General features: G+C 52.3%; 3 protein-coding genes and 1 non-coding gene across 7 annotated transcripts in view; 1 reads left to right on the forward strand and 3 right to left on the reverse strand.

Annotated features, from left to right (window-relative positions):
* The first annotated feature begins 39 nt into the window (after positions 1-39).
* On the forward strand, positions 40-13,606 carry LOC109459256 (RNA-binding Raly-like protein). The gene is made up of 7 exons (XM_088800243.1): positions 40-826; positions 3,877-4,866; positions 6,735-6,813; positions 10,274-10,327; positions 10,405-10,550; positions 10,698-10,811; positions 11,155-13,606. Exons 3-7 carry the CDS (start codon positions 6,743-6,745, stop codon positions 11,343-11,345), a joined length of 576 nt encoding a protein of 191 aa, XP_088656369.1. The 5' UTR covers positions 40-826; positions 3,877-4,866; positions 6,735-6,742; the 3' UTR covers positions 11,346-13,606.
* On the reverse strand, positions 8,841-8,911 carry TRNAG-GCC (transfer RNA glycine (anticodon GCC)). The gene has a single exon. It is a non-coding gene; the product is annotated as a tRNA-Gly (tRNA).
* A 119-nt stretch (positions 13,607-13,725) lies between the features above and the next one.
* Positions 13,726-15,177, reverse strand: EXOSC6 (exosome component 6). Its single transcript, XM_019710295.3, has one exon. The coding sequence runs from the start codon at positions 14,989-14,991 to the stop codon at positions 14,173-14,175; it is 819 nt and encodes a 272-aa protein (XP_019565854.2). The 5' UTR covers positions 14,992-15,177; the 3' UTR covers positions 13,726-14,172.
* A 933-nt stretch (positions 15,178-16,110) lies between these two features.
* AARS1 (alanyl-tRNA synthetase 1) overlaps positions 16,111-23,329 on the reverse strand; it is a 59,390-nt gene continuing 52,171 nt past the window's right edge. For all 4 annotated transcript variants that reach the window (XM_074314578.2, XM_019710280.3, XM_019710288.3 and 1 more), the window contains 9 exons: positions 22,993-23,106; positions 21,516-21,722; positions 20,814-20,998; positions 19,353-19,461; positions 18,554-18,667; positions 17,804-17,923; positions 17,588-17,674; positions 17,060-17,173; positions 16,111-16,655 (listed from right to left, as the gene is read on the reverse strand). In XM_074314578.2, the coding sequence (XP_074170679.2) occupies positions 16,470-16,655; positions 17,060-17,173; positions 17,588-17,674; positions 17,804-17,923; positions 18,554-18,667; positions 19,353-19,461; positions 20,814-20,998; positions 21,516-21,722; positions 22,993-23,106 (1,236 nt within the window). In that variant the 3' untranslated portion in view covers positions 16,111-16,469. The remainder of the gene's footprint in view (positions 16,656-17,059; positions 17,174-17,587; positions 17,675-17,803; positions 17,924-18,553; positions 18,668-19,352; positions 19,462-20,813; positions 20,999-21,515; positions 21,723-22,992; positions 23,107-23,329) is intronic.

Raw genomic sequence — 23,329 nt, forward strand, 5'->3', positions numbered from 1 at the left:
ACCCCCGGCCCCTCCCTCATCACCCAGGTAACCAAGGACACCCTCTGGGAATTTTCAGGCCCCTAGTCCCTGAATAATGCATAGATTTAGAAGCCTCGTTTGCATCCCCAATTTCCTGCTCCAGCTCCTCTCACCACTGCCTCTGTTGGCTTTGTGTTTCTGTTCACACTCGTTCCCTTTATTCATTACGCCTGCTCCACGTGTGTCTTCTCTCTTTATGATCATCTAAACTGCTCTGTTGTGGCCCCATCCCCCTTCTTTCCCACAGTGAGAGGGTGGACCCGGGCAGATAAAAGACTGGGAGGTGCTCTCATTGGTGTCCAGAATACACCTTGGCCCACCTGTACACTGCTGTGTGCCCACGTTAAGTTGCTTTGCTCATTGGAGGTAGAAGTATAGCCTGGGACCGTGGAATGGGGAGAAGCATATCAGTCACAATTCTTAGTTGCAACCAATAGAAACAGCTCTGGCTAATCATGGCAGAAAAGACATTTATCAAAAGGACAATGATTTTTAAATGGGCCAAAGGCTTGAACAGACAGTTCTCCAAAGAAGATATACAAATGACCAACAAGCACATGAAAAGATACTCAACATCACTAGTCATTAGGAAATCCAAACCAAAACCACAAGATACCACCTCACCCATTCGGATGGCTGTTATCAAAGAAACAGAAAACAAGGGTTGGTGAGGATGTGGACCGGCTGGAACCCTCACACCCGACTGCTGGGAGTGTAAAATGGTGCAGCCACCATGAGAAACAGTTTGGCGATTCCTCAAAAAGTTAAACACAACTACCACATGACCCAGCAATTCCTTTCCTAGGTATGTAACCAAGAGAATTGAAAACAAGTCCTCAAACAAATCCTTATACATAAAGTTCATTTCAGCATTATTCACAGTAACCAAAAGGTAGAAACAACCCAAATGCCCACCAGTGGATGAACACATAAATAATTGTGGTGTGTACATACAATGAAATATTATCCAGCCATTAAAAGGAACGAAGGGCTGATACATACCACAAGGTGGATCAACCTTGCAAACACTGTTTTAAGCAAAAGAAGCTAGTCCGCCATTCATATGAAATATTCAGAATAGGTAAATCCATAGAAACAAAACAGATTGGTGGTTACCAGGGTGACAAGAGAATGAGGAGTAACTACTTAATGGGTATGTTTTATTTTGGAATGATAAAAATGCCGTAGGACTTAGATAAAGGTGGAACTTAGATAAATCACAACATTATAAATATATTAAATGCCACCGTACTGACAGATTTCACGTTATGAAAAGTTCACCTTAATTAGATAAAAAAAAAGAATGATGGCTGGTCCCAGTATCTTGGGGAGAGTCAGAGAGCCAGGTTGGAGGCCAAAACGGCCAAAAATAGTGGTCCAAATTCTTCTGCAAAGACACTGTGGGTAGACTCCTGTGTCACTGCTGCCAGGATGGGAACTGCAGGGCATATTCCGGCAGCAGCGACCCTGGAGCCATCTTTGTGACAACCCCACCTCTGCTGTGGCAGCTAAGGCTGGCAGTCCAGTGCCCTTCTGAGCCTGAAACCCACCCAACCCCAGATTCCCATTCAGATGCAGCCTCTCTGGGCAGCACTCCTAGTGTTATTGCATATCCCTCACCAGTGTATTTCTCAGTTCTGCGGCAAAGGACACGCCTTTAGGGACAGCTCAGTGTTCATGGGGGGAGGTGGCAGTAAGCAGGTCCTACCTGAAAAGTCCATTGCGACCTTCTCATCTGGAGGCAAGCAGCGCAATGCTGTGGTTCTCCATGCCAGTCCGCGGGCTGGCAGCCTTGGCATTACCTAGGAACGTGGTAGAAAAGCAAATGCTCAGCTGCCCCAAATCTACTTTTGTCCCTGGGGAACTCCGTAGAGGAGGCGGGCTCTCTGGGTTTTAACAAGACCTCCAGCTACTTCAAATGCAGGCTCTCAGGTTTGAGAACCACTAGCAGAGTTTCAATCTTGTGAGGCCATGCTCTGCCACTTAATAACTGAGTGACTTTGGGGAAGTTAGTTAACACCAACGGGGACCAGTTGTCCCAGTTTGTCTGGAACTGTCCCAGTTTTAACACTCAGAGTCCCATGTGCTGGGAAACCCTTCCGTCCCAGGCAAACTATAACAGTTGGTCACCCTAAAAACATCTCTCTGCTTCATCTTCTGTAAAATAGGGATAATAAAATGAGTTAGTACATTAAAGTGTTTGGAACGTGCCAGGTGAGACTGGTAAACACTGATGAATGTTCGCTCACCTGAGCTTGTGCCTTAATATTTTTATTCCTTCATCAACATTATACCGTCTAAACCTCATTTGTTAACTAAATGAATTTTAAATAAGCACAGTGCTTAAAACTGTGCCTGGTGGATAGTAAATGCTCAGTAAGTCTTAGTTATTCTCATTCTTATTATTAGCTATTAGCTAATATCATTTGGCCACAACTGAGTCCAGGTTTCAAGCAACCATCAGAGCAAACCATTAGAACCACCTCAGATACTCAAGCTAGCCCCACAGACTCCTAAATATTACTAATACATTCAACCCCATCTAACGTTATTTTCTTCCTGTCCCATTCTCCGTACTCAGAATGCACTCCCAGATCACTTTGCCAAGTTTTTGCCCATATAAATTAGCAAAATCTCACAGTTCTTTTGGTGATTCAATCCTCCTCCCAAATTTGAAGTCATTGGCCCCCTGGGGCCTGCAGCGACCTGACTCATTATTTCAGTCTGGAGAAAATGAAGGGTGGTGGGGTAGGGCACACAAAGGGACTGCTTCAGGGCCAGGTCATTGCAGGGTGCATTACACAAGGAAATGCTAGCTGCTGGCCATGTTTGCACATGTGCAAGGGGGGAAGGGAGAGCTCAGGCTGAGAGAATCCCTGCCACCTGCAGCCCATGCTCCCAGCTTCCCAGCTCACCCAAGGTGTTAGCACTCAGGTAGCCAACTAAGGAAGCAGGACAGTGGACGGTCACTCAGAAGATGCTATGGGCGTGGAGTGGCACACATTCCGCCCACCCATCATCATTGCCACCCTTCAGACACGTAGCACATTACCTACAAGGCAGGTTGGGAAACTCCACCTAGATGGGTGCCCAGGAAGAAAGGGATATGGATTTGGCAAAGAGCTAGTGAGTTTCTGCCACCAGGACCTTCAGAATGACCAAGAGGCATCACTTTGGCCAGCAAGGGAGGCTGTATGGGGTAGGATACCTATGGTCTCCACATCTACACACAGCCCCATTGTGACGACCTCTGCTCTCCATTCTCCACTCTTTCCCAGAGAACTAGTGAGGGTGTAAAGCCATCGGATGGTGTCATTTTATAACCATTGATCAAGCTTTCAATTTGATTTACTCTCGCTCAGCCTTGTAGCTGCAAGATATAAAAATTCCCTGGTGTTCTAACCATGCGTTGAGGGAGAATTTAGACTTTGAGCTTGTCTTTCTTTCATTTAAGCTGTGTGGTGCCATTAGCCCAGCGCCCTGCCCAACAGAGCTTGACTTCAGGGTCATCTTTATACTCTTTTATGGCAGGGGCCGCCAGGTCCCCAAAGCCTTGCCTTTGATGGAAACTTTGTTCTGGGGGAACCACAGGATTAACTGCCTCACCATAGCATGCCAAGGGCTGCGGGTGTCCTGTCCCTTAATACTAGCTGGATTTTCACTGTCCTCTGACCTGTTGCCAGCCTTACATCACACCACCCAACACCCCACCCCTTTTCTCTCAGGATTTCTTGCTCCGTCCACTCCTAGTCCTATTTTTGTATCAATCAAGGTTCTTAGCTTTAAGCAATAGAAACTGATTCTGGCAACTCTAAGCAGAAAGGGAATTTGTTGAAAGTACTGGTTATTTCCCAGGAGATCCAGAAGGTTGGAGGATCAGATCTGGAAGAGACCCACAGCTTCTGCTGGGCACAGACGTCACAGTTGGCACTACCAACATGGGCTGGAGGTGCCACCACCCTTGAAACCTGGATGTAGCTGCTGCCAATGCCACCATCAATATTGGGGATGATACAGTGACCCTTTCCTTTTTTCCTGGGAGCTCTTATAAACATAAATGAACTGCATTGTGTCCATCTGATGAATTCAGGGTGGATGTGTCTGGGTGTCAGCTCGGGAATTCTGGGGACCTGTTGTTTAATATGTCCACCTTTTTGCTTCTCTCCTTTTTCCTATTCTTGTTCTTCCATCCATTTGGCCTCTCTGTTTCAGTTTTCTGCTTTCTTCCCACCTGATTGCCGATCTCTCTTTTTACATCATCTGCTCTCACTCTTTATGACTCCCATTCATTAACTATCCTACCTGTGTTCCATGCAGTCAAGCACTCACAGCCTGGGGGAATGTTCCTCAGGAAATCTGCGTGGGGGTCTTTGTGAGAGATGAATATGGAGCAAAGACCTCCACCCCACATCCTGGCACTTGGCCCCTGCGATGGTTAATTTTATATGTCAACTTGACAGAGAATGCTTCCATGGGGTGCCCAGATCTTTGGCCAAACATTATTCTTGGTGAGTCTGTTATGGTGTTTGTGGACGAGACTAACGTTTGAATGGATTGGCTGAGTAAAGCAGATTGCCCTCCCTCATGTGGGTGGGCCTCATCCAATCAGTTAAAGGCCTGAATAGAAAAAAGATTGACTTTCCCATGAATAAGAGGGAACACTTCCTGCCTGACTGCCTTGAGCGGGGACATCAGCTATTTCCTGCCTTCAATTTTGAACTGAAACTTCTATTCTTTTTGAGTGTGGCTCCTGCTGGTCTTCAGGCTGGAACTATATCATTGGCTCTCCTAAGTCTCCAGCTTGCCAACTGCAGTTCTTTAGGATTTGTCAGCCTCCATAATCATGTAAGTCAATTCCTTATAATAAATGTCTTTCTATCTGTATATGCATCCTATTGGTTCTGTTTCTCTGGAAAAGAACCATGACTAATACAGCCCCTGAATGGGGGTGGGGCCCAGCCATGACCCCATGCTTGCCTGCTCTGGGTTGCAGATGGCAGGTGCCCAGGAAGATCCCACCATACACTTGACCATGGTTTGCCATTGATGGTGAACTTCCTAGACACTCCACCAGCCCCTCGTGATAACTGGCCCTGATTGGCAACCTGGTGGCCATTGAATGGTTTTTCCCACACAACCCAAAGATTGGTCTCATGATTAAAGCCTCTTGAGTATTTCTAGTTTTAGGGGACAGTGATGATATATAGACCAAAGGAAATGGCAAGCTTATTTTAATGCTGAGCCTTCTACCTTGGGCATAGCAGGCTTTTCTAAGTGCCCATGCACTGTTGCCTGGTATGGTGGACGTGGGTATAGATTTCAGTCCCCTCTGGACACTGCAAATGTGCAGGTGACCACAAGTATGAATATGCTAAAGGGACAGACAGCAGGGAAGTGCAGTTGTTTACCTTGGTGCACGGGCGTTTTTTTAACACGTTCTTGAATGGATGATTCCGAGTCATGAATGGAAGAGTAGGGCCAAGGGTGGGGACGCAGAATCTCCCGTCTGGGGATGCAGAATTAAACACTCGATCTGGATTGTCAGCACCTCAGGGACATTGTTGCAAGTCTCCTAACCACAGCAAGACGGTGCCCTTGGTGATTGTGTTGCAGGAAGTCTTGAGAACAGAAAAAGAAGGCTCACATTTATTACTGTCTTCACAGCCAAGATGAGCCATGGATGATAACCATAGATTTAGGGAAAAGGGGTGCTCGCTTCGGCAGCACATATACTAAGATTTAGGGAGAAGGGGGTGGGATCCAGGAGGGGCATCGAAGTCACAGGTGAAACTCTGGGGTCTGAACCAAACCCACAAACAAAAACCAGAATTGATTTAAGGAGCTCCTTTCGTGTATTCAGGAGACATTAGCTGAGCACCTTCTAAGTGCCAGGCCCTGAGAGGGTGGTAGGAATACAGCAGTGAGCAGGATTCCCCTCCATCTTCCACGGGTATAGAGCTGTTCTCTTGAGTAGTGAATGCTGAAGGAGCCCAGAAACAAGACAATATGCCTGTGACTGGTGCTCAGATGGCTGCATTGTTTGACTTCTCAGCTCTCCTCTGAGTTGGGTTCAGCTGACTCTTGACTCCCCCACCGAGAGAGGGCAGCAGGGTATCCACTCCCCAGCCCAGGCCTGCTGCCCAGTTGGTTTCTCACTCAGAGCACTCTGGCCACTTCAGATGCAGCCAGCCCAGGGACTTAGCCCAGAGGCAGGTGTGGGGCGTGGGCCTGGCAGTGGGCCGGCAAGTGGGTGGGCAGACAGGCAGCAGGGGAACCCTTGAGAATTAACCCGGACCCGGGCTGCGTGTCTCCTCAGAGGACACAACGATCACAGACATCCCCCTTCCTGTCTTTTGAAGGTACCACCCCCCAAATTCCAGGGCCTGGGCACTGTGTGGGGTCTGAAGGAAACAGTAGAGCACCCTCCTCACGCTTTGGGGATCTCGTCTCAACCTCACGCTCCCCTGGGGATGCAGACAGCCCCTCTGGAGGCTGAGCCCAGCTCTGGATAGGGGGCCCAGGGTCTGTAGGAGGCCAGGCCGGGCTGCCCATTACTGCCTCTCAGTGGGCACTGCCTTTCTCAGAGCTGAGGCGTAGGGAAGAGCCAGCCAGGAATCAAGTGGGCCCATGTGAGCTTGGCACTTCCTCCTGCATCCACCCTCTCTCCTTTCCTCCCTCCTCTCACTCTCTGCCTGCTCTCTTGCTCTCTCCAGACTTAGACATGGCTAGAGAGACCAAGCTCAGCCCTGCCCAGACAGGACAGAAGAGGCCGTGGGGCAAAGCCATCTCCTGGTGAGTCTGCTGGGGAGGGAGGCTGCTCCCCATCTTCTTTGGGGCTCCGGGTGCCCCGGGACGGAACATGGACCCCAGCTCAGGCTGTTCATCCTACTCACTGTGGCACCGGAGGAGGTCACGTCTCCCTTGGACTCAGGTTTTGTCTGTAAACTGAGGGAGTCGACCTAGCTCATTCCAAGTCCCCTTCTCACTGATGTAACCCAGCCACCATCCTGGCAGAGGAGGGTGCCCTCACCTCCCCCCGGAGCCAAGGGGCATGGGTCCTCCCAAGGGAGCCTCGCCTGTGGGGCACTTGGGGGCTTTTTCTAGGTATAGATGCTTGAGAAGTAACAAATGGAAACCTTTCTGGATGAAATCTTGGCCCTAACCTGGGACTCTTAAAGAAATTTTCAAGAAACCTTAAAACATTTTCAGAAAGGAGCTCACCAACCTCTGCCAGCCAACGTACCATTTTCATAGGTGTCGTGACGGTGTGTGTGAACATGGTAGCCCTTTTGTCCCTCAGCTGGGCATTTATGACAACAGAGCTCAGCTCTGGGGTCCTTCTGTGGACATTTGGGTGGTTTCCGTTTTGCCTGTGGGGGAGGTGGGGAAGCAGCAGGCAGGTGGTTGCTCTTAGGAACAACACCCGTGTAAACACCCTGGTGCCGAAGGTTCCGGTTTCTTTTGGATTTCGCCTCAGCTCATGTCCCCGGAAGTTGGGATAGCAGGGCAGGGCAGGGCAGGGGGGTGGGGGCTGCTCTGACAAGTCTCTGCATCTCCAGGATGACCTCCAGAGACATCAGGCCAAATCTCTCCCTGCCAGAGGCAGCCCGAGGGTCTGTGGCACCTTGTGAGTGCCAGCGTGAGTGGCCTTTTCACTGCCTTTGTTTTGGGCTAAGTAGATGTTTACTAGTGGGTAACTCATACTTTTTTAAACTTGCATTTCTTCAGTGATGTAAAACTGTATATGTGGCATGTTGGTTGGCTGTCCAATGTGTGAGACTCTTACCTACGGGTATCTGTTGACAGTTTTATAATTATCTGACGGGAGATAAGCAGTTTTCACACGTGTTTTTTTAACACAGCCACTTTGGAGGCTGAGTTCAGTTCTTAGTTCTGGTAACGTTCTTCAGATTTCATATTCCTTCACCAGCACCGCCTTGCCCAGCAGGCTCAGACCCAGTCCTCTTTGGCCCTCTGAGGGGTGCAAGTGTGGGAACAGGGAAGCAATGGGGAGTGATGACAGCTGTCATCATTTAGAGGGGCTCCAGCATTCAAGGCCTGGGGTAGGGGTGACCTTAATACCCGTTTGTCCCCAGGGGACTCCAGTGGGGAGAATGAAGTGCTTCCCCGGTCTCGGGCAGCGTGGGTCTGCGGGCAGCAGCGGGTGGGCAGCTAGGAGGGACAGGTTGGTGATGGGTTTGGTGGCTGCTGTGCTGTTGGATGACCTTTTCATGAAAACTGGTCAAGTCCAGGCAACGTGATTTGAGCCTCAAAACGGAATGTGTCAACCTGGAGGAAAGGATTTGTGGTGGAAGGATTGCCCCAGGTCCCCTTCCCCTGCCCTCCCACCCCACCTTTGCCCCTGGCCCTGAGGACACTTGAGGAGGTGGCCTGACCTTTGCCCACAGCTCCATGCCGAAGGTGCATTTTATTTCTCTTTTTGTAGTAAGTCCCGGCTAGCAGACGGTAACCATTAGCCCAGACCAGGGGACTGAGGCGGCTGCGTACCTGTGACCAGCCCACTGCCCTTTAGGGACAAAGGGGCAATGCCTTAAGCCTGGAGCACAGGCATTCACCCGACAGCAGGGAAGCCCCCAGACCCGAAGGACCCCCCCCACCCCCCCACCCCCGTCTACTGCATGTGCTGCTGTACCTGTGCATGCGGTGGAAACCCTAGCCCCTCTCATCCTGCCTGTCTCAATTTGAGCAGCTCCCAAGTCTGTGCTCAGCGGTCAGTGAAATATCATTTATCATTCATTTTTGGCTACTTTAAAACGCCATTTTAAGAAAAAATTAAGAGAGGACAAAAGTTACACCTGTGCATTGGCCGGGAATCGAACCCGGGCCTCCCGCGTGGCAGGCGAGAATTCTACCACTGAACCACCAATGCTTCGGTAAGATGAAAGTCGCCATGGCAACTCAGGTGGTCAGCCTCAGCGCCGCCACCACCACCACCACCCTCCCCACCCTCCCGGTGACTGGTTTCTAATCCAGTCTTAACCCAGTGGGTAGGAGGCAGCCCCCGGCCAGCCTGAGGGGGCTGGAACAAGCGAAAAATTTCCCTCAGCAATGGTGTTCAGCTGAGACTTGTCACTTTGATTTCTGTCCTTGCTGGTCCATTCCTGGGCGTCAGGGCGCTGCCTGTTTCCTGCATGGCGCCCGGGACCCAGACCCCGAAGCGCCTGGGGGTGGGTACCCGCCCTCCCTGCGCTCCGCAGGCTTCCTTTCCTTTCTCCAAGTATGGGCCGCCCACCGCCGGAATCAGCATCCCTGCGGTTCCCGGGCCGCCCACCCAGACCGCATGAAGCCAGAAAGCGGGGGTGAGGGTAGCCGGAAATGTCACCAGCAAGCCTGGAGACCCCGCGAGATGAAGGGGCAGAGGACCCCCAAATGTCCTCCATTCCGCCTCAGTCTTTGCCCCTCATGGGCTGGGCCTGAGCTGGATTGTGGGCACACAGTACCAGAAAGTTGTTCCAGAAACTGCCATCCCTAGCATATTACCACTCTTCCCCCTCAATTCATAACCCGCCACAGACACCCCTCCCCCACGCCCGCCCGCCCGCCCGCCGCAGGCAGCACCTGAAGCTCCCTTGGCTGTGTCCCTGCAGGGCCTTTCTGGACCCAGTTGTCCCTCTCCACCGATCTCCCCATGCCTCCTGGGTATCAGTTCCCTGGAGGTGATGGTGCATGAGAGAAGGGGGTGAGACCCCACACTGAGAGCCTGGAACCTTCCAGGCTCGTCCTCTCCCTCCCAGCCTGGAGCAAAGGGCAAATTGGCCTGGCCACAGCCCTAACCCTGCCTGGCTGGCCCTGCCAGTGCTGGGCCCTGCATCCTGGCGATTCCCACGCAAGGCTTAGAGGCTCTCACACACCCACAGGGGTTTGGGCCCTGACTTAGCTCTTCCCTTTCATCCTGTGCCAGACTAAGATCCAGAACATCAGCAGTGCCTGGGTCAGGCAGAGGAGCCTTTGGAGGACCCTACTCTGGCTGGTCAGAAACCTGCGGGCAATTGTCCCCCTCCTGCCACCTGGAGCCACCTGGAAGGTGCCTCTTATCAGAGGCCAATCTTAGGGAAGCTGGTTTACTATGGTCTCCCAAAGTGACCTTGGTCAAGTCCCTAGGGGCTCCTCCAGTGGAGATTCCTGGGATTCTAAGGAAAAGCTGCATACCTGTTTCCCCAAGTTAAACTGCAGTCTGGGCAAGGACTCTGGCTGTGGACGGTGACCCCTTCCCTATTTGTCTCTGCCACAGCAGCAGTAATTATGACCTGGACTACAAGCTGTACAGGAACAATGTCCCCTACAGGTGAGTGGGTCCTGCCTCCTTCCTCTGAGCAAACAGGTGGGGCTGGTTGGCTTGACCCTCTCTGTCCTGTCCCATAGGGTGTATGAATACCAGAGCATCCCTCCACTCATCAACCACGTGCCTGTCAAGATCCGGAAGAACCATGTGGGCATGGGGGTCAAGAGCAGTTTCAGTCCCCACAAGGCCCCCAGGAATAGCCACGCGGCCCCAGGGCAGATAAAGTGTGAGTGAAAGTGTACAGCCCTCACCTGCAGGGCAAGGGAGGAGCTGGGTGGTCCTTAGCAGTGAGGGCAGGCCTGGGAGCCCTGGCGCCACTGCCCTCTGCCTCCTGGGCCTGGTGGGACACCAACTCTGGGCCCTCTCTCAACAGTCCAGACGGAGGAGCTGCACTCCATTAGGGGAGAGCTGAGCCAGATCAAAGCCCAGGTGGACCGCCTGTTGGAGAGTCTAGAACGCATGGACCAGCAGAGGGACCAGCTTCCAGGTTGGGCACCCCAGTTAGTGGGCTCCGGCTTTTCCCACTCTTGAAGGTACCAGGGGCACCTGGAGTCCTGCTTTGGGCTTTCGTGTCTGCAGGGTTCCCCACCCCCACCCCCCAGCCCCAGAGTCCCTGTAGCTGGCTATTCCTGTGGCGTGAGGATCTTTGTGGCTTCTAGGTTGTTCTGTGACTCCCACCCACTCAGTAGTTATCTGGAGCCAGAGGAGCGTCCAGCCCAAAGCCATCTTGTCCTCTTAAGCCCTAGATCAGTGACAGGTTTCAAGTGGCCTTTCTGGGGTCAGCTGGGGCCTCCAAACCCAGCGATTAACTGGTGACTCTCCATGCACAGGGACAGAGAGCAATGAAGAAAACAGGGTCCCTGGAAGTGAGGGTTCCTCACGCAGAACCACTGCACCCCAGCAGGAGCCCAGGGGCCAGAGGGCCCATCCAGAAGCAGACAGCTCCAAGGAGGGCACAGACCAGGAGGAAGCAGTGAGTGGCCTGGCGTTTCCCCCCATTCTCACCGTGTTTGGGTCCTGATGCCTCTTTGTGAACAAGGGAGAGCCTTGGATTTGTGCGGGAGGCCACAGTGGTGGTTGGGGGAGGCATGACATCCATCACAGGCAATACCCAGAAGATGGACTATGCCCTGCTTTTCATATCCTCTTAACTCAGGGTTGGTCGGCTCAGCTGGACAGTCCTGGGCTGAAATGCTATCTCCTCCTGGAAGGGGGTGGGGGTGCCTTGAGTATTGTTGAGGGAATGTCACAGGTATGCCTCATGGTCCCAGACCCCTTGCCTAAGAAGCACCTGGTAAGCTTGTTAAAACTCTTTATTTCTGCCCTTTTTCTGATCCTACTTGCTGCCTGTCTTTAAGCTGTCCACGTACCATGCTCCCCAGGAAAACTGGACAACATACCTTCCTGGATGGAGAATATCCAAATCTGGATCTGATAATAGGCCTTTGTGCAGCATTAAAGAGCCTGAATATTCCCTGCCCTACCACATCTTCCTCCTCTCGTTGGTGGTCTCTGAGGTGGGCCAAGCCCCCACTACTGTTTGGGCCATCTCAGCAAGGCTGGGGCTGCTGGGGAGTTGCCAGTGATGTGCTTCCCTTCCTTGACCTGCCAGCCCTGCCCCTTGGTCTGCTGAGCCCCAGAGGGCCCTTTGCTGCTGCCCAGGCCCGAGTCACATCGGGGAAGACTGGGCTAGAGGAAGAGAATGCTTTCTTTTGTCTGGTGATTCTAGGTTCCCAGGTCTCAGGAAGAATCTAGAATAGCATTGATCTTCTAAACCTGCCAAGGGAGGTGGGTGGAGACTGGGGTGTTAGCAGATGGCCCTCCCTTTCCTAGCCATACAATGCCTCTCAGCCCTCCTGGCCAGAGTCCTGCTTCTGTTTTTCCTACAGGTGAAGAATCATGCAGCAGACCAGGAGGGCAGCCAGTAGAAGGTTGGAACCCCTTCAGGCTTCTCTGCTCTAGGCACCTACCTGGGTGGCTCCCTTTATTGCCTTGTGTGGCTTTTTGAAGGCCTCCTAGGGGCACCTGTGCAACCAGAGACACCCATTCTGGAGTGAGGGCAATGGAAGTAGAGGCACCACTCGGCCAGACCAGCCAGGAAGCCTCCCTGCTAACAGTGGCTTTAGCTTTGCAGCTCGTGTTTCCAGATGGTAGTCCTGGGGCTGGCAGGGGTGAGAAGAGGAGGCGGGCAAGCTCACCCAGGACCAGCTCACCATCCTCATGAAGTTGGGGCCCCGTCTTGCAAGGAGCAGCTAGACAGGGCCCCCAGGAACCCTGACTGCTCTTCTCCCCTCACGAGGCCCCACCAGTCCTGTCTGGGTGTGGAGCAGAGCACAGCAGCACGTCCAGGCAGCTTTTTCCAGCCACAGCAGTGTGTACAGGAAATATCCTACTGGCCCTTTGTCTGAAACTAAGCTTTAAGGTCCTCAGCTTGTGCCCCACATAACCCTTTTGGTTCCAGATGCCCCAACTACCCTGCAAAACCATCTTTCAGGATAGGGGTATCATTTCTACATCCTGCTTCTATCTTGTCTCTTGCTGGTGATACGTTGTATTTCAGATCAGCTCTGGAAATATGTATTATGCCAGAAGGGGAAAAATACAATTTGTATTTTCCCTGGTCAGGGATGCTTGGTGTGGTCTGAGCCTCATTCTGGTCCTTGGACTGCGCCAGGCTAGCCCTTCCTAGAGAAGTAAGCATGCCCAAGACACTCAAATCCAGAAGCTCCTATCAAAGTGGGACACAGAAGGGACCAGGCTGCCCTGCCTTCCTCCAACCCAGACCTGAGCACAAACCCGTGGGGTTCAGGAGCCACACAAGGACAATCCCACCCTGACGGTCAATCAGCCAGGCCGGCTCTGCCCTACAGAATAGCTAGGGTGCTGGGTTACCAACATCCAGAAGCTCTTCCTCCTGGCAGTTCATCTGCCCTCTCCCAGAAGCCGAGACTGGATAAGAGACACCAGGTAATGCAACCAGCCACGACTCCCACTTCAGTACAGGAGGCCACTGGCTGTGTTGCTCTGCCCATGGCCAAGGATGAGATCTAGCTTTCACCAAGTCAAACCCTTTCCAGCTTCCCAATCTTGAGCTGTGGTCTTGCTCAGTACCAACCTAGATGCTTCTGGGGCCACACAACCCTCCCTACTCTCTTCACACCTCAGCACTGGCCCTCTGGTGTATGAGGGGCAGCTTCTCCTCCAAAGCACCTTTCCCTATTATCACCCCTGCAGCTCCTTCCGTTTCAGCCTGTGTCTTCTGCTCATGTTACGCTAAGGCACAGGACACATTTAAGACAATGCTGTCCCTAGCCCTTGATACCAGGAGTCCAAAAACACATTACCCAGCTCAGAAAAGCCTTGCTCTTTTAAATCCTGTACCAAGAACCACAACGGAAGGCTTTTTCAGATATAAAAATACTTTTGTTTAAGCTCAGATATGTGAGAAGGCCCAGGCCCCCATTCTCTCAAAAGCAGCCCGATTACATAGGAGGGAGTCATTGGCTGGCCTGCATAGGGTCCATCCCTTACAAGACAGGAGTAGCTCCTAGACTTAACAAGTGAGTCCAGCTGAAGTCCTTTCCAACTTGGGTGCATTCATTCGCAGGTTTCTTCACCTGGGTCGGAGCTGGGAACCAGGTCAAGTAGAAAAATATCTTTAACGGAACAGTTTGTAAGAAATCATTCCAACACAGCTGTCCAGTGCAGCAGTTCTGTGAGCGCCTCTCAGAGGCTCTCCCGTGCTCTGAGATCTCAGTGCAGCGCAGTCTGGAAGCCTACGGTGCAGGTCCTTCCGGGGCGGGGGGACGGCACGGTCCTAGGTGTCTGTCGTGGCTCAGACTTATGGTTCAGGGCGGGGCGGGGGTGCCCCTCCGGCGGGCAGCCCTCACCAGGCACTGCTGCAGTACGGGGTAGAGGCGCTGGCAGCCTTCGATGCCCATGCGCACGGCATCGGCCCAGCTCTCGGTGGAGCTGCCCTCCCCGCTGCCCAGCAGTCCGGCCACCTGGTTGAGAACCGGCATGAGCGCCACGGTGAGGCCGGCGGCGGCGCGCTCCTCCTCAAGCCGCGTGGGGTCCAGCAACCAGGTGGACGGGGACCCCAGCACGCGGCTTAGGCCGCAGCCCACCACCAGGTCGTACATCTCGACTCCCGCGTCCGCCAGAGCGAGCGCGGCGGCCGTGAGCGCGGCGGCCAGCGCCGAACCTCCATCCTCCAGCAGGAGCGCCGACACCTCGAGCTGCGCGCGCGGGTAGCGGCCCAGGCGCACCGCCGGCTCGAGCGCCTCCTGCAGGGCCAGCGCCAGCTCACGTTCTTCGCCGCCGCCCGGGGGCGCGCGGCGCCGGCGGCCCGCAAAGGGCGCGCGGCGAAAGTCACAGACCAGGCGGCCCCGCAGCGCGGCAGGGGCTTCGCCGCCCGCTCCCGCCGGGCCGCCGCCGCGCTCGCCGCCCTCGGCCTGGCGCGGTCCGGACACGGCGCACAGCACCTTGGTGCCTCCCGCCTCCAGGTAGGCCGAGCCCTTGGCCTGGCTCAGCAGCCCGGCGCGCGCGTACACGGGCCGCAGCCGCGTCGGGTCGCGGGCGGCGGGCTCTTCCTCTTTGTCCGCTGCGTAGAGCTGCGGCGGCTGCGACTCCTCGGGCCCGCGGATTCGGCGATGGTCCCCGGGCATGGCGTCTCCTGGCGTGCGAGCCGCTTCCGCTGAGCCCTCGTGAGGGCTGTCGGGATAGCGGCGGCAGCGCCGCCCCGCCCCCCACCGCTTTGGAGGGAAAAGGGCGAGCGTTGTAGAGCCCGCGGAACAGCAGTGACGGATGTCCAGGGTGATACATGGATTGATGGATGCACCGGGCAGGCCTATAAGTGGGACCTGAGCTCCAGCCTCCCGGACCAGGGCAAATGTCTTCTTCCTTTCACTTATAAAGGTTGTAATTATTTTAATTTGACACTTATTTGTGTGATGATTTTATATGTTCCCCACTGTCTTGCCCAAGAGGGCATTGTCCTTTTGTCTTGGTCACTCCTGTACCCTTAGTGCCCTGACTGGCATAAATGCTTGTTGAATGATTGGAATGATATCTCTCCTGCGCAGGATTGTGTAAGCGCTTTGTATCCCTAACACTCACCTGGCATGCGCTTGTCGAAGCCAGGACCTCAGCACCCTCCTTCTGTGACAGCTAGCCTCTGCTGCTTCTCCCAGCATAGACCTGTTTTTCCTCCTCCCTCTACTTCAGCAGGGCTGTGACCCTGGACCCCAGAGCCAGCCTGCTATACCCAGGGGACAAGAAATCAGTTGGAGCTTGTACAAGTTAGCAGTACTTTTAACCTCCCCGCACACCACTGTTTCCACACCCAACTGTCTTCAGATTTGGGTGAACGTGTCTCAGGCCCAAATCTGGAATGATGATTCCTTGGGGTCAAGGAATCAGGAATGACGGGCAAAGGTGTCGGGGGAGGTAACTGAATACCTCCTGCATCAGAATGCCTCAAAAGAGAGGGGAAGAGGGACATGGGCCTTAGAGTCCAAGAAAGGAGCGTCTCTCTCTGCTTCGACAACCCTGTGGCTCATCTTCTACTGAGTGATTAATGCCTCTCTCCATCTCACACTGCCAATGTGGCCTCTCTCCACAAATGTCTTGAGGCAATCCTAGGAGCCATTCCCAAAACTCAGGGGTCTGGGTCTGGACTCGGCCAGGACTGCAACCAGAAGCCACAGCATTTATTCTACAGCCAGGGAGCCACAGGCACTTATGGAGGTTTGGAGGGGAGGGTAGAGAATTCATGTATCATCAAATATTGCACGTGGTCCTTTTATTCTCTGCAGCAAAAATGATTCCTTCCTGCAGACCCACAGCATCGGGTCTGCAGATAATTATCTATAGACACGAGCATGACAATGATAAATAGCAATCCAAGGATAGTGGTTCTAGACAGATGGCGCTGACATGTAGGGCTCCAGGCGGAAGTGTAACGTAGGCATCGAGTCACAGGCCGCACCCAAATGAGTTCCAGTTACTACTGGGTTAGGAGGACAGATGGGGCTATTTAAAGGTCCCAAAATTCAAATGTCCCTGTAGTGGGTGGAGAGCTCCTAGCTGGGCGGATGCTTCCAGGTGTGGGGGAGATACTTCCCGATGGAAGCTGCCCCTCCCCTCAATTCTTCACATCTCCCAGGCGGAGCTGGGCAAAGGAAGTGGCCAGCTGCAGCGCCTCCTGTAGGCAGCCCACGTTCTTGCCTGTGGCCTGAGCGGACACATCTTTGCCACCACCTTTGCCATCCATCAGACCTGACACCTGCTGCACCCACTCACTGGCTTTCAGGCCCCGGTTGGCTGCATTCTGGAAGAGAGATGGTGAAGTGGGAGTCAGGACAGAGGATAGGACCGAGGGAGGCATGGAGTTAAGGAAAGGAAAAGGGTAAGGGAAGCACGGACACCCACTCTTGCCCTGGGTGGTACTGCTGGAGGCTGAGGCAGACCGTACTGGTTTCACAGCCAGGGCAAGGCATACCAAGTGGCAAAGCCAGGTATCAGCCAGCACAGTTAAATACATCTACCATGAAGAGGGCCACAGGGGAAGAGGTGCCGGAAGTGACCAACAGGTGGGCAGGAGAAGGGCATTGCTAACGGGTTGCACAAACACACATGGGGATTGTGAAAACAACTGTAAGAACCGAGCTCCCTCAGAAAGGCTACAGACACCACACCACTTTCTACTGGCACAGGGATGCAGCATATTCTGACCTGGGGAACTTGACACAAGCACGTGATCTTGCCAGCCTCATTATCCACTGTGAAGAGCATGGCAGACGTCTGAGGAGAATGTGTCTTGAAGAGCTTCAAGGCTTCGTTCAGGGCCTGTGGGGGAATCTGGTGTCAGGCCATGTTCCTGGGGGAAGGGGCCATGCTCTCCAGCGAGTTTGCAGAGCTCAGTTCTCAGAGCACTCCCGGGCCCCCATCCCCAAGTCCCTCCCAAGAGCAGGTGCTGGTCCTAGGAGCCTACATAGTGAAGGACCCAAGCACAGGGCCTGGCCCGCACTCGTGACTCTAGGCTTTGCCTTCCACCTCCAGGAGCCGTAGCTCTCCAGTCACCAGATCTCTCCCTCACTCAGCTTAACCTCAATCCCAGAGAGTGGGACCTCAGGTGACCACTCCACTTAGAGCCACAGAGCTCACACTTCAGCCACGAGAGGACTGATGAGCCCCCGAGAGAAAAAGACAAACAGCAGAACAGGCATAGAGCAGGGTCTGGAGCCCCATCCCCTGGATTGCCTTGGCTGAGGCGCCGCTCTCCATCTCCAGGATGACAAGGGGCTGGTTGGGATTGCTGTCAATGAGCTGCTTTGTCTTCTCCAACACCTGCAAGGAAGGAAGTCCAGGAGAGAGGTCTCAGGTCAAAGGCCCAGACTGAAACAGAGCAGGCTGCACTGCCTTTGCTGGGTCAATGCTCTTGATTCCCTTCCAGCCAGCAGCACTGCCAATACTCACTCGCTTCTGGACATCGGCTTTGCTAGCCCGGTCTAGGTCATCCATGATCTTCTTCAGGGATTTGAGATTCTCCCGGAATTCATCCTTCTGCCACTGGGGGATGACTGCTGTGGCCAGGGCCTGGAACCAGAACCAGAAAACCATTCAGATCTGAACCACAAGGAGCTGGGATGTGAGGCTCCAGCCCACCCCACCCTCTGGCTTTGAACACTAAAGTCATCCCTGACCAGTGTCCAGGAGAGAAAACAAAAAACAAAAAGGTATCCCTGTCCTGGAGATCAGTCACTATGCAAGTAACTACAGCAGTTGTAACGCTCAGGGCTGGAGAGAAAGAGACAGAAAAAAGAGCTTGGACTCTTGTAAAATCTGGCCCCTACCAGGCAGTGAATACAGCCCGTGAAGGGCTTATGGGAAGCCCCCAAATATTAACAAACACCAGAAAGCCTGGAAACTGTGGGCACCCATCCCATGGTACCTCCCCAACTCCCTCAACACCAGTGCCCACTCATGCTTGGAATGCGCTCCCCTGCCATTGGGCAATGGGGGCAGTAGGCAGGTTCCAGGGCTCCATCGGCCAGGATCCATTGAGTCCCCTTTGCAAGACTGCAGGACAATACAAGTCAATCCAAAGGCCCATTGCACTGAGAACCAGCACTTGAGTGTTCTTCAAGAACAGGTAGTGTTTGATTCCTCAGGCCCAGGATCCAGCACTGAGCAGGCCGAGACAGGAAGGAGGCTGGCTGCTCCTACCTCACCGAGGTCAGCAATCTCCCTTTGCACGTCCTTGTTTGGCGCAGTCTGGGCCTTCACTTTGGCCTCCATGACAGAGAGAGATTTCTTCAAGCTTTCCGCTTTCCTGAGGGCCTGGGAGGGGGATAATCAGCGTTGCAAACTACAGGTAACTTTCAGCTTCACTAGTCTGTCTATACACAACTGTGGCAAACACGGATGGCAGGCTATGAAACAAACACATCCCTAGGACACCAGTTTCTCTTCCTTCAGGGAGGCAAGTGTTTGCAGCCTCACACCCCAGAAAGGAGCACCTTCCTCACATGCCTGGCTGGTAAAAAGGCTGCACTAACTCAGCTTCAGGGCGTAAACAAGAACTCATGAATCAGGAGTCCTTCTTACCCAATGAAATGATCACCCCTCAGGCTTCAGCACACGTCAGGTGCAAGCTTACAGTCCCCACCCCCAGAGCAGCTGTCCCCATACTCCATGCATTTCACACAAGGCATGTACCCCAGGGAGAGGTGGGTAAGCCCTGAGGGCACAGCAAAACTCTGGCTTATCCTTCTAGACACAGGTATATTACCAGGTAGAAGGCAGGATTTACACACACTTTTAGACATTAAACATAAGATAGCTATGAAATTTTGTGCGTTGGTGGCTTTCTTCTGCCAGGCAAGGTAACTATACGACATTTGTGGGTAGCCCTGTACTTCCGCTTCTGACTACAGCGGCCACATTACCATCTGCACTATGGATTTGCAGATTGAACTCCTCTTGTCTTGTTCAAATAAGCCACAAATTAGTGTGATCTGCTCACCTTCTGGGCTTCAGCACCTGTGACGGCCACAATCCTCCGGATGCCCTTGGCAATAGCTTCTTCACTCACAATCACAAAAGCTCCCGCGTGACTTGAATTCTGCAGGTGCCTGATGGCAGAACACAAAGTCCGTGGGGATGAGGAAGTCCAGGCACGCGGGTCCCCCAACTGCCTCCCGAGACCCCTGGCTCCCCAGCCCTGAGCCTTCTGGGGTAAGTCGCTCCTACAGAAGCTCCCTCAAGGGGATGGTAGAAAAAGGCCCTTCATGTTTTAGGGTAATTTCAGAATCCAGCTCTGGCCAGGAAAAGGAAGAGAAGGCTTGGGGCTGAGAGCCCTGACACTAAGCAAGACACCAGCTTTCTGAGCTTCAGTTTCGTCATGTATAAAATGGGGGTAATGCTCCCTCACAGGGCTGTTGTCAAGATCCATGAACGTGCTTTGCAGTCCCTAACACCCAATACAACGTTACTGCTGCTGGGCTCTACCTTCATGCATGTTTTTGATTCGCTCTGGTGCAACATAAACTATATTCTTCTAGCCCAGCTCACTGGAGGTTGCCTTTAAAATCTTACCACAACTCCTTAAACAAATAGGTTTTTATTCTCCAGTTGCTCAAAGAACCTCAAATGCTCATTACCTCAATCATTTTGTGAGAGTGGCATGAAGTTGTTGAAAGCTGTTTTCTTGTGCCTGAAGAGTGTCATGCAAAGAGTTAAGGCAGAAGTGGGACTCATCTGAAGGCCTAATTTAGCTGGACAGAGGGAGGCCTGGAACCTGGTCCCTCAAATTACATACCCCACCTCCACAGGCCCTCCTGCTCCCTGCCTGCATGAGGCTGGCAGTAGGTCCTTGGTGGACTCTGGTCTTAAGAATGTTTTCACCAGGCTTCCTTCAGAAGCAGGAATTTCCCAGGCCACTATGACCGTCCCAAAAAGACCCTATGGAGGTTCCAAGTGCTATGGAGGAATCTAAGTTGGCAGAAATAATTGGCTATCCCACGCAAAACTGAGCTAGGCCTTCTTGGGGCCTGCCTCAAAGGCTCTGAGACAACGGGGTTAAGTCCCCAGATGCCATTCAAACTGACAAAGGTTGCTAAATGAGGTCCCAGGAATGGAAAGGGGCTGGGTCAGATCAGGAGATGGTGAGCACTCCTAGGCCTTGCTGAATCCTGAATTCACAGGCCAAGAATCCTGATTCCTGTTGGGACCAGCCCAGGGAACAAGAGCAAACAATGATGTGATAAGTGCTTCCTTTTCCTAGGAAGAACATTTCATCACAAAGCCAGGGAATGTTCAAGTCAGACACAAGCACTTGGATGCTAAGATTCTTGGGAATACTGTTTGCCAACTGTACTTCCGAGGACTTCATTCCAACCTTAAATAAACAAGAGTTGGTCTAGTACCCACATCCTCCAAGGGTAATGCCGATGACCCCCTTTAATGCTCCCCCTGAGGTACTCACGTTCCCCCACAGAACTCAACAGAAGTGAGTGAGCCAGCAGGACCGGAGGGGTCATCCAACAGCTCAGACACTGGGACCCCAATGGAGACGACTCGCACAGGGTCTGGGTAAGTTTCATCAAACACAGCCCGCAGGCCCTGGATGGCTTTAGCTGCTGCCAGGGGACAATCCTGGGTGTAGACGGGCTGCATGGAAAGAAGACAGAAAATAAAACCGGGAAAAGGTCTTCTCTGGAGGTGCAGCAGGAAGCACCACGCAGAGTGTGGTCTTGCAGGCAGGACTCTGCGTTTCTAATCCCAGCTCTGCCTGTCGTGTGCCCTACGCCTCCTGAAAGAAGGCGATGAAATAAGAATGTCCACCAAATATTTTGTTAAACTGTGAACTAAATCTTACGTGGCTGCGCTAAATGTAAAACAGACTTACCTAGAAGAGCTCTGGCTGTCCTAAGCAGGGGGTGGAGCAAAGACCTCTCTCCGCTCCTCCCCAGAAGCCCTCAGGCCCCTCCACTGAACACCATCACTGCCCCCTACCCAGTGCAGTTTGAGAACCATTGTTGTAAGGAAATCTGTGTGCAGGACAGAATATGGTATGACGGGCTAAGAGCACTTGGGCCACTGAAGCTCCGTGGACAGAAAGTGATGGTGTGGGAAGGGGTGACATGTGAAGTTCATGACCCAAGAGCTTACACATAACCCAACCTACCTTGGCTGCCTCAATCATCTCGTTAGCAAGCTCCTCGGCCTTCTTGATCTGTTGGCTGGACATGGCTCCCTTGGCAGTGAAGTCAAACCGAAGGCGGTCAGGAGCCACTAGGGAACCTCTCTGGTCAGCTTCCCCAAGCACAGAGCGCAGGGCGAAGTTCAGAATGTGAGTAGCTGTGTGGTTGCTCATGACAGGTCTCCGTCGGGGCTGTAAAGGGCAGAGCCGACTGGTGGAGAGGTTTGCAACAGACTACTAGTTGTTTCCCAATACCTGCTCTCACCTTCTTCCCAGGTACTAGAATTTTTAGATGGACACATAGCTTCCTAGAATAAAGACTACATTTCCCAACTTCCTTTGCAGCTAAGTGTGGCCATGTGACTAAGTAAGTTCTGGTCAATGGTTTGTGAGCAGAAGTATATCCTAAAGGGAAGGGGCATGCCCTCCCTTCCTCTTTCCCCCTGCCTAGAACAGGAGTTGGCAAACTATGGCCCATTGGTCAAATCAGGCCTGTCATCCATTTTTGTAAATAGGTTTATTAGAACACACCCACACCCACGTGTGTACATATTGTCTATGGTGCTTTTGTGCCACAATGGCAGGGTTGGGTAGTGGTGATAGAGGCTATTTGGTCCAAAATTCTAAAAATATTTACTGTCTAGTCTTTTATGAAAAAAGTGACAACCCCTGGCCTAGAAAATGGATCTGACTACCTTCTTGGACCATGAAATCAAGGGCAACACCCCAGGAATGATGGCAGAGCAATAAGCAAAGAAAGACTGGGCTCACTGACTTTGTGTGGCAGAGCCTCTGTATTAGTTTGGACTTTTAAGTGAGAAACACATTTCTATCTTGTTTTAAGCTACTGTGTCACACATAACAGAATCTATTTCTTAATTAATACAGGCTGGCTCCTGAAGAAGTAGTTGAGGTTAACCTAGAGAAAGGCAATCTCCAGGTTCTGCCCTGTGCAGCCCCGACAGAGACCTGTCATGAACACAAGTCTATAGGATCTCAACCGATCATTGTGGTCTAATAGGGGAACATACAGTTTTAACTCTCAGTTACATCCCTCATAAAATTTACTCCTGCACTCTACTTATAAAAGTCTACTTATAATTTTACTTGGGAGTGACAATATGATTTTAAAGCCAAGGAGGACATGAATTCTTTTTACAATGTATAGTAAGTATATCAAATCACCATGAGGTACATACAGTCATGTGCTACACTGACGATTTTTCCGTCAGTGACAGACTGCACATACGACAGTACCCATACAGCCCAGGTGTGTCGCAGGCTAGACCATCTAGGCTGCGTAAGTGCGCTCCATGATGTTCACAGTGACGAAATCGCCGAACAATGCATTTATCGTTAGGTGGCACATGACTGTACTTTAAATATCTTCTATATGTCAAGTGTACCTCAGTAAAGCTGAAATGAAAAAGAAAAAAATGCTAACCAGCAAAATGCAACTCACCTCATCAATAAACAGCCGGACCTGATCCCCCACTTTCAGGTTGCCATAGATTGTTCCTATGTGGAGCACATACCCGCCTCGCACCTGAGTATTCTTCACTGTAAACTCGGTTTTCTAAGGGGAGTCAAGGAGGAGACCAATACATAAATAAACCCATAGGTATGTAAATATACAGAGGGTGCCAAAAAAATGTATACACATTTTAAGAAAGGAAAAAACCTGTATTAAAATTGTAATGCTCAATATATACCAACAACAAAAGATGAGTACAAGTCATGTGTATATATTTTGTTGGCAGCCCCACTATATATACACCATTAATACCATTATGCATATA

This window comes from Rhinolophus sinicus, chromosome 8 (genome assembly GCF_057876585.1).
Source record: "Rhinolophus sinicus isolate RSI-liver-muscle chromosome 8, RSI-T2T, whole genome shotgun sequence".
In the NCBI taxonomy this organism is placed as follows: domain Eukaryota; kingdom Metazoa; phylum Chordata; class Mammalia; order Chiroptera; family Rhinolophidae; genus Rhinolophus; species Rhinolophus sinicus.

Excerpts from the sequence above, each read along its gene's own strand:
- LOC109459256 (XM_088800243.1), top strand. The coding sequence starts at position 6,743 with ATGGCTAGAGAGACCAAGCTCAGCCCTGCCCAGACAGGACAGAAGAGG. Across the intron at positions 10,551-10,697 it reads GGCCCCAGGGCAGATAAAGT|TCCAGACGGAGGAGCTGCAC; the intron begins GTGAGTGAAAGT and ends CTCTCTCAACAG. Across the intron at positions 10,812-11,154 it reads GCAGAGGGACCAGCTTCCAG|GGACAGAGAGCAATGAAGAA; the intron begins GTTGGGCACCCC and ends CTCCATGCACAG.
- EXOSC6 (XM_019710295.3), bottom strand. The coding sequence starts at position 14,991 with ATGCCCGGGGACCATCGCCGAATCCGCGGGCCCGAGGAGTCGCAGCCG.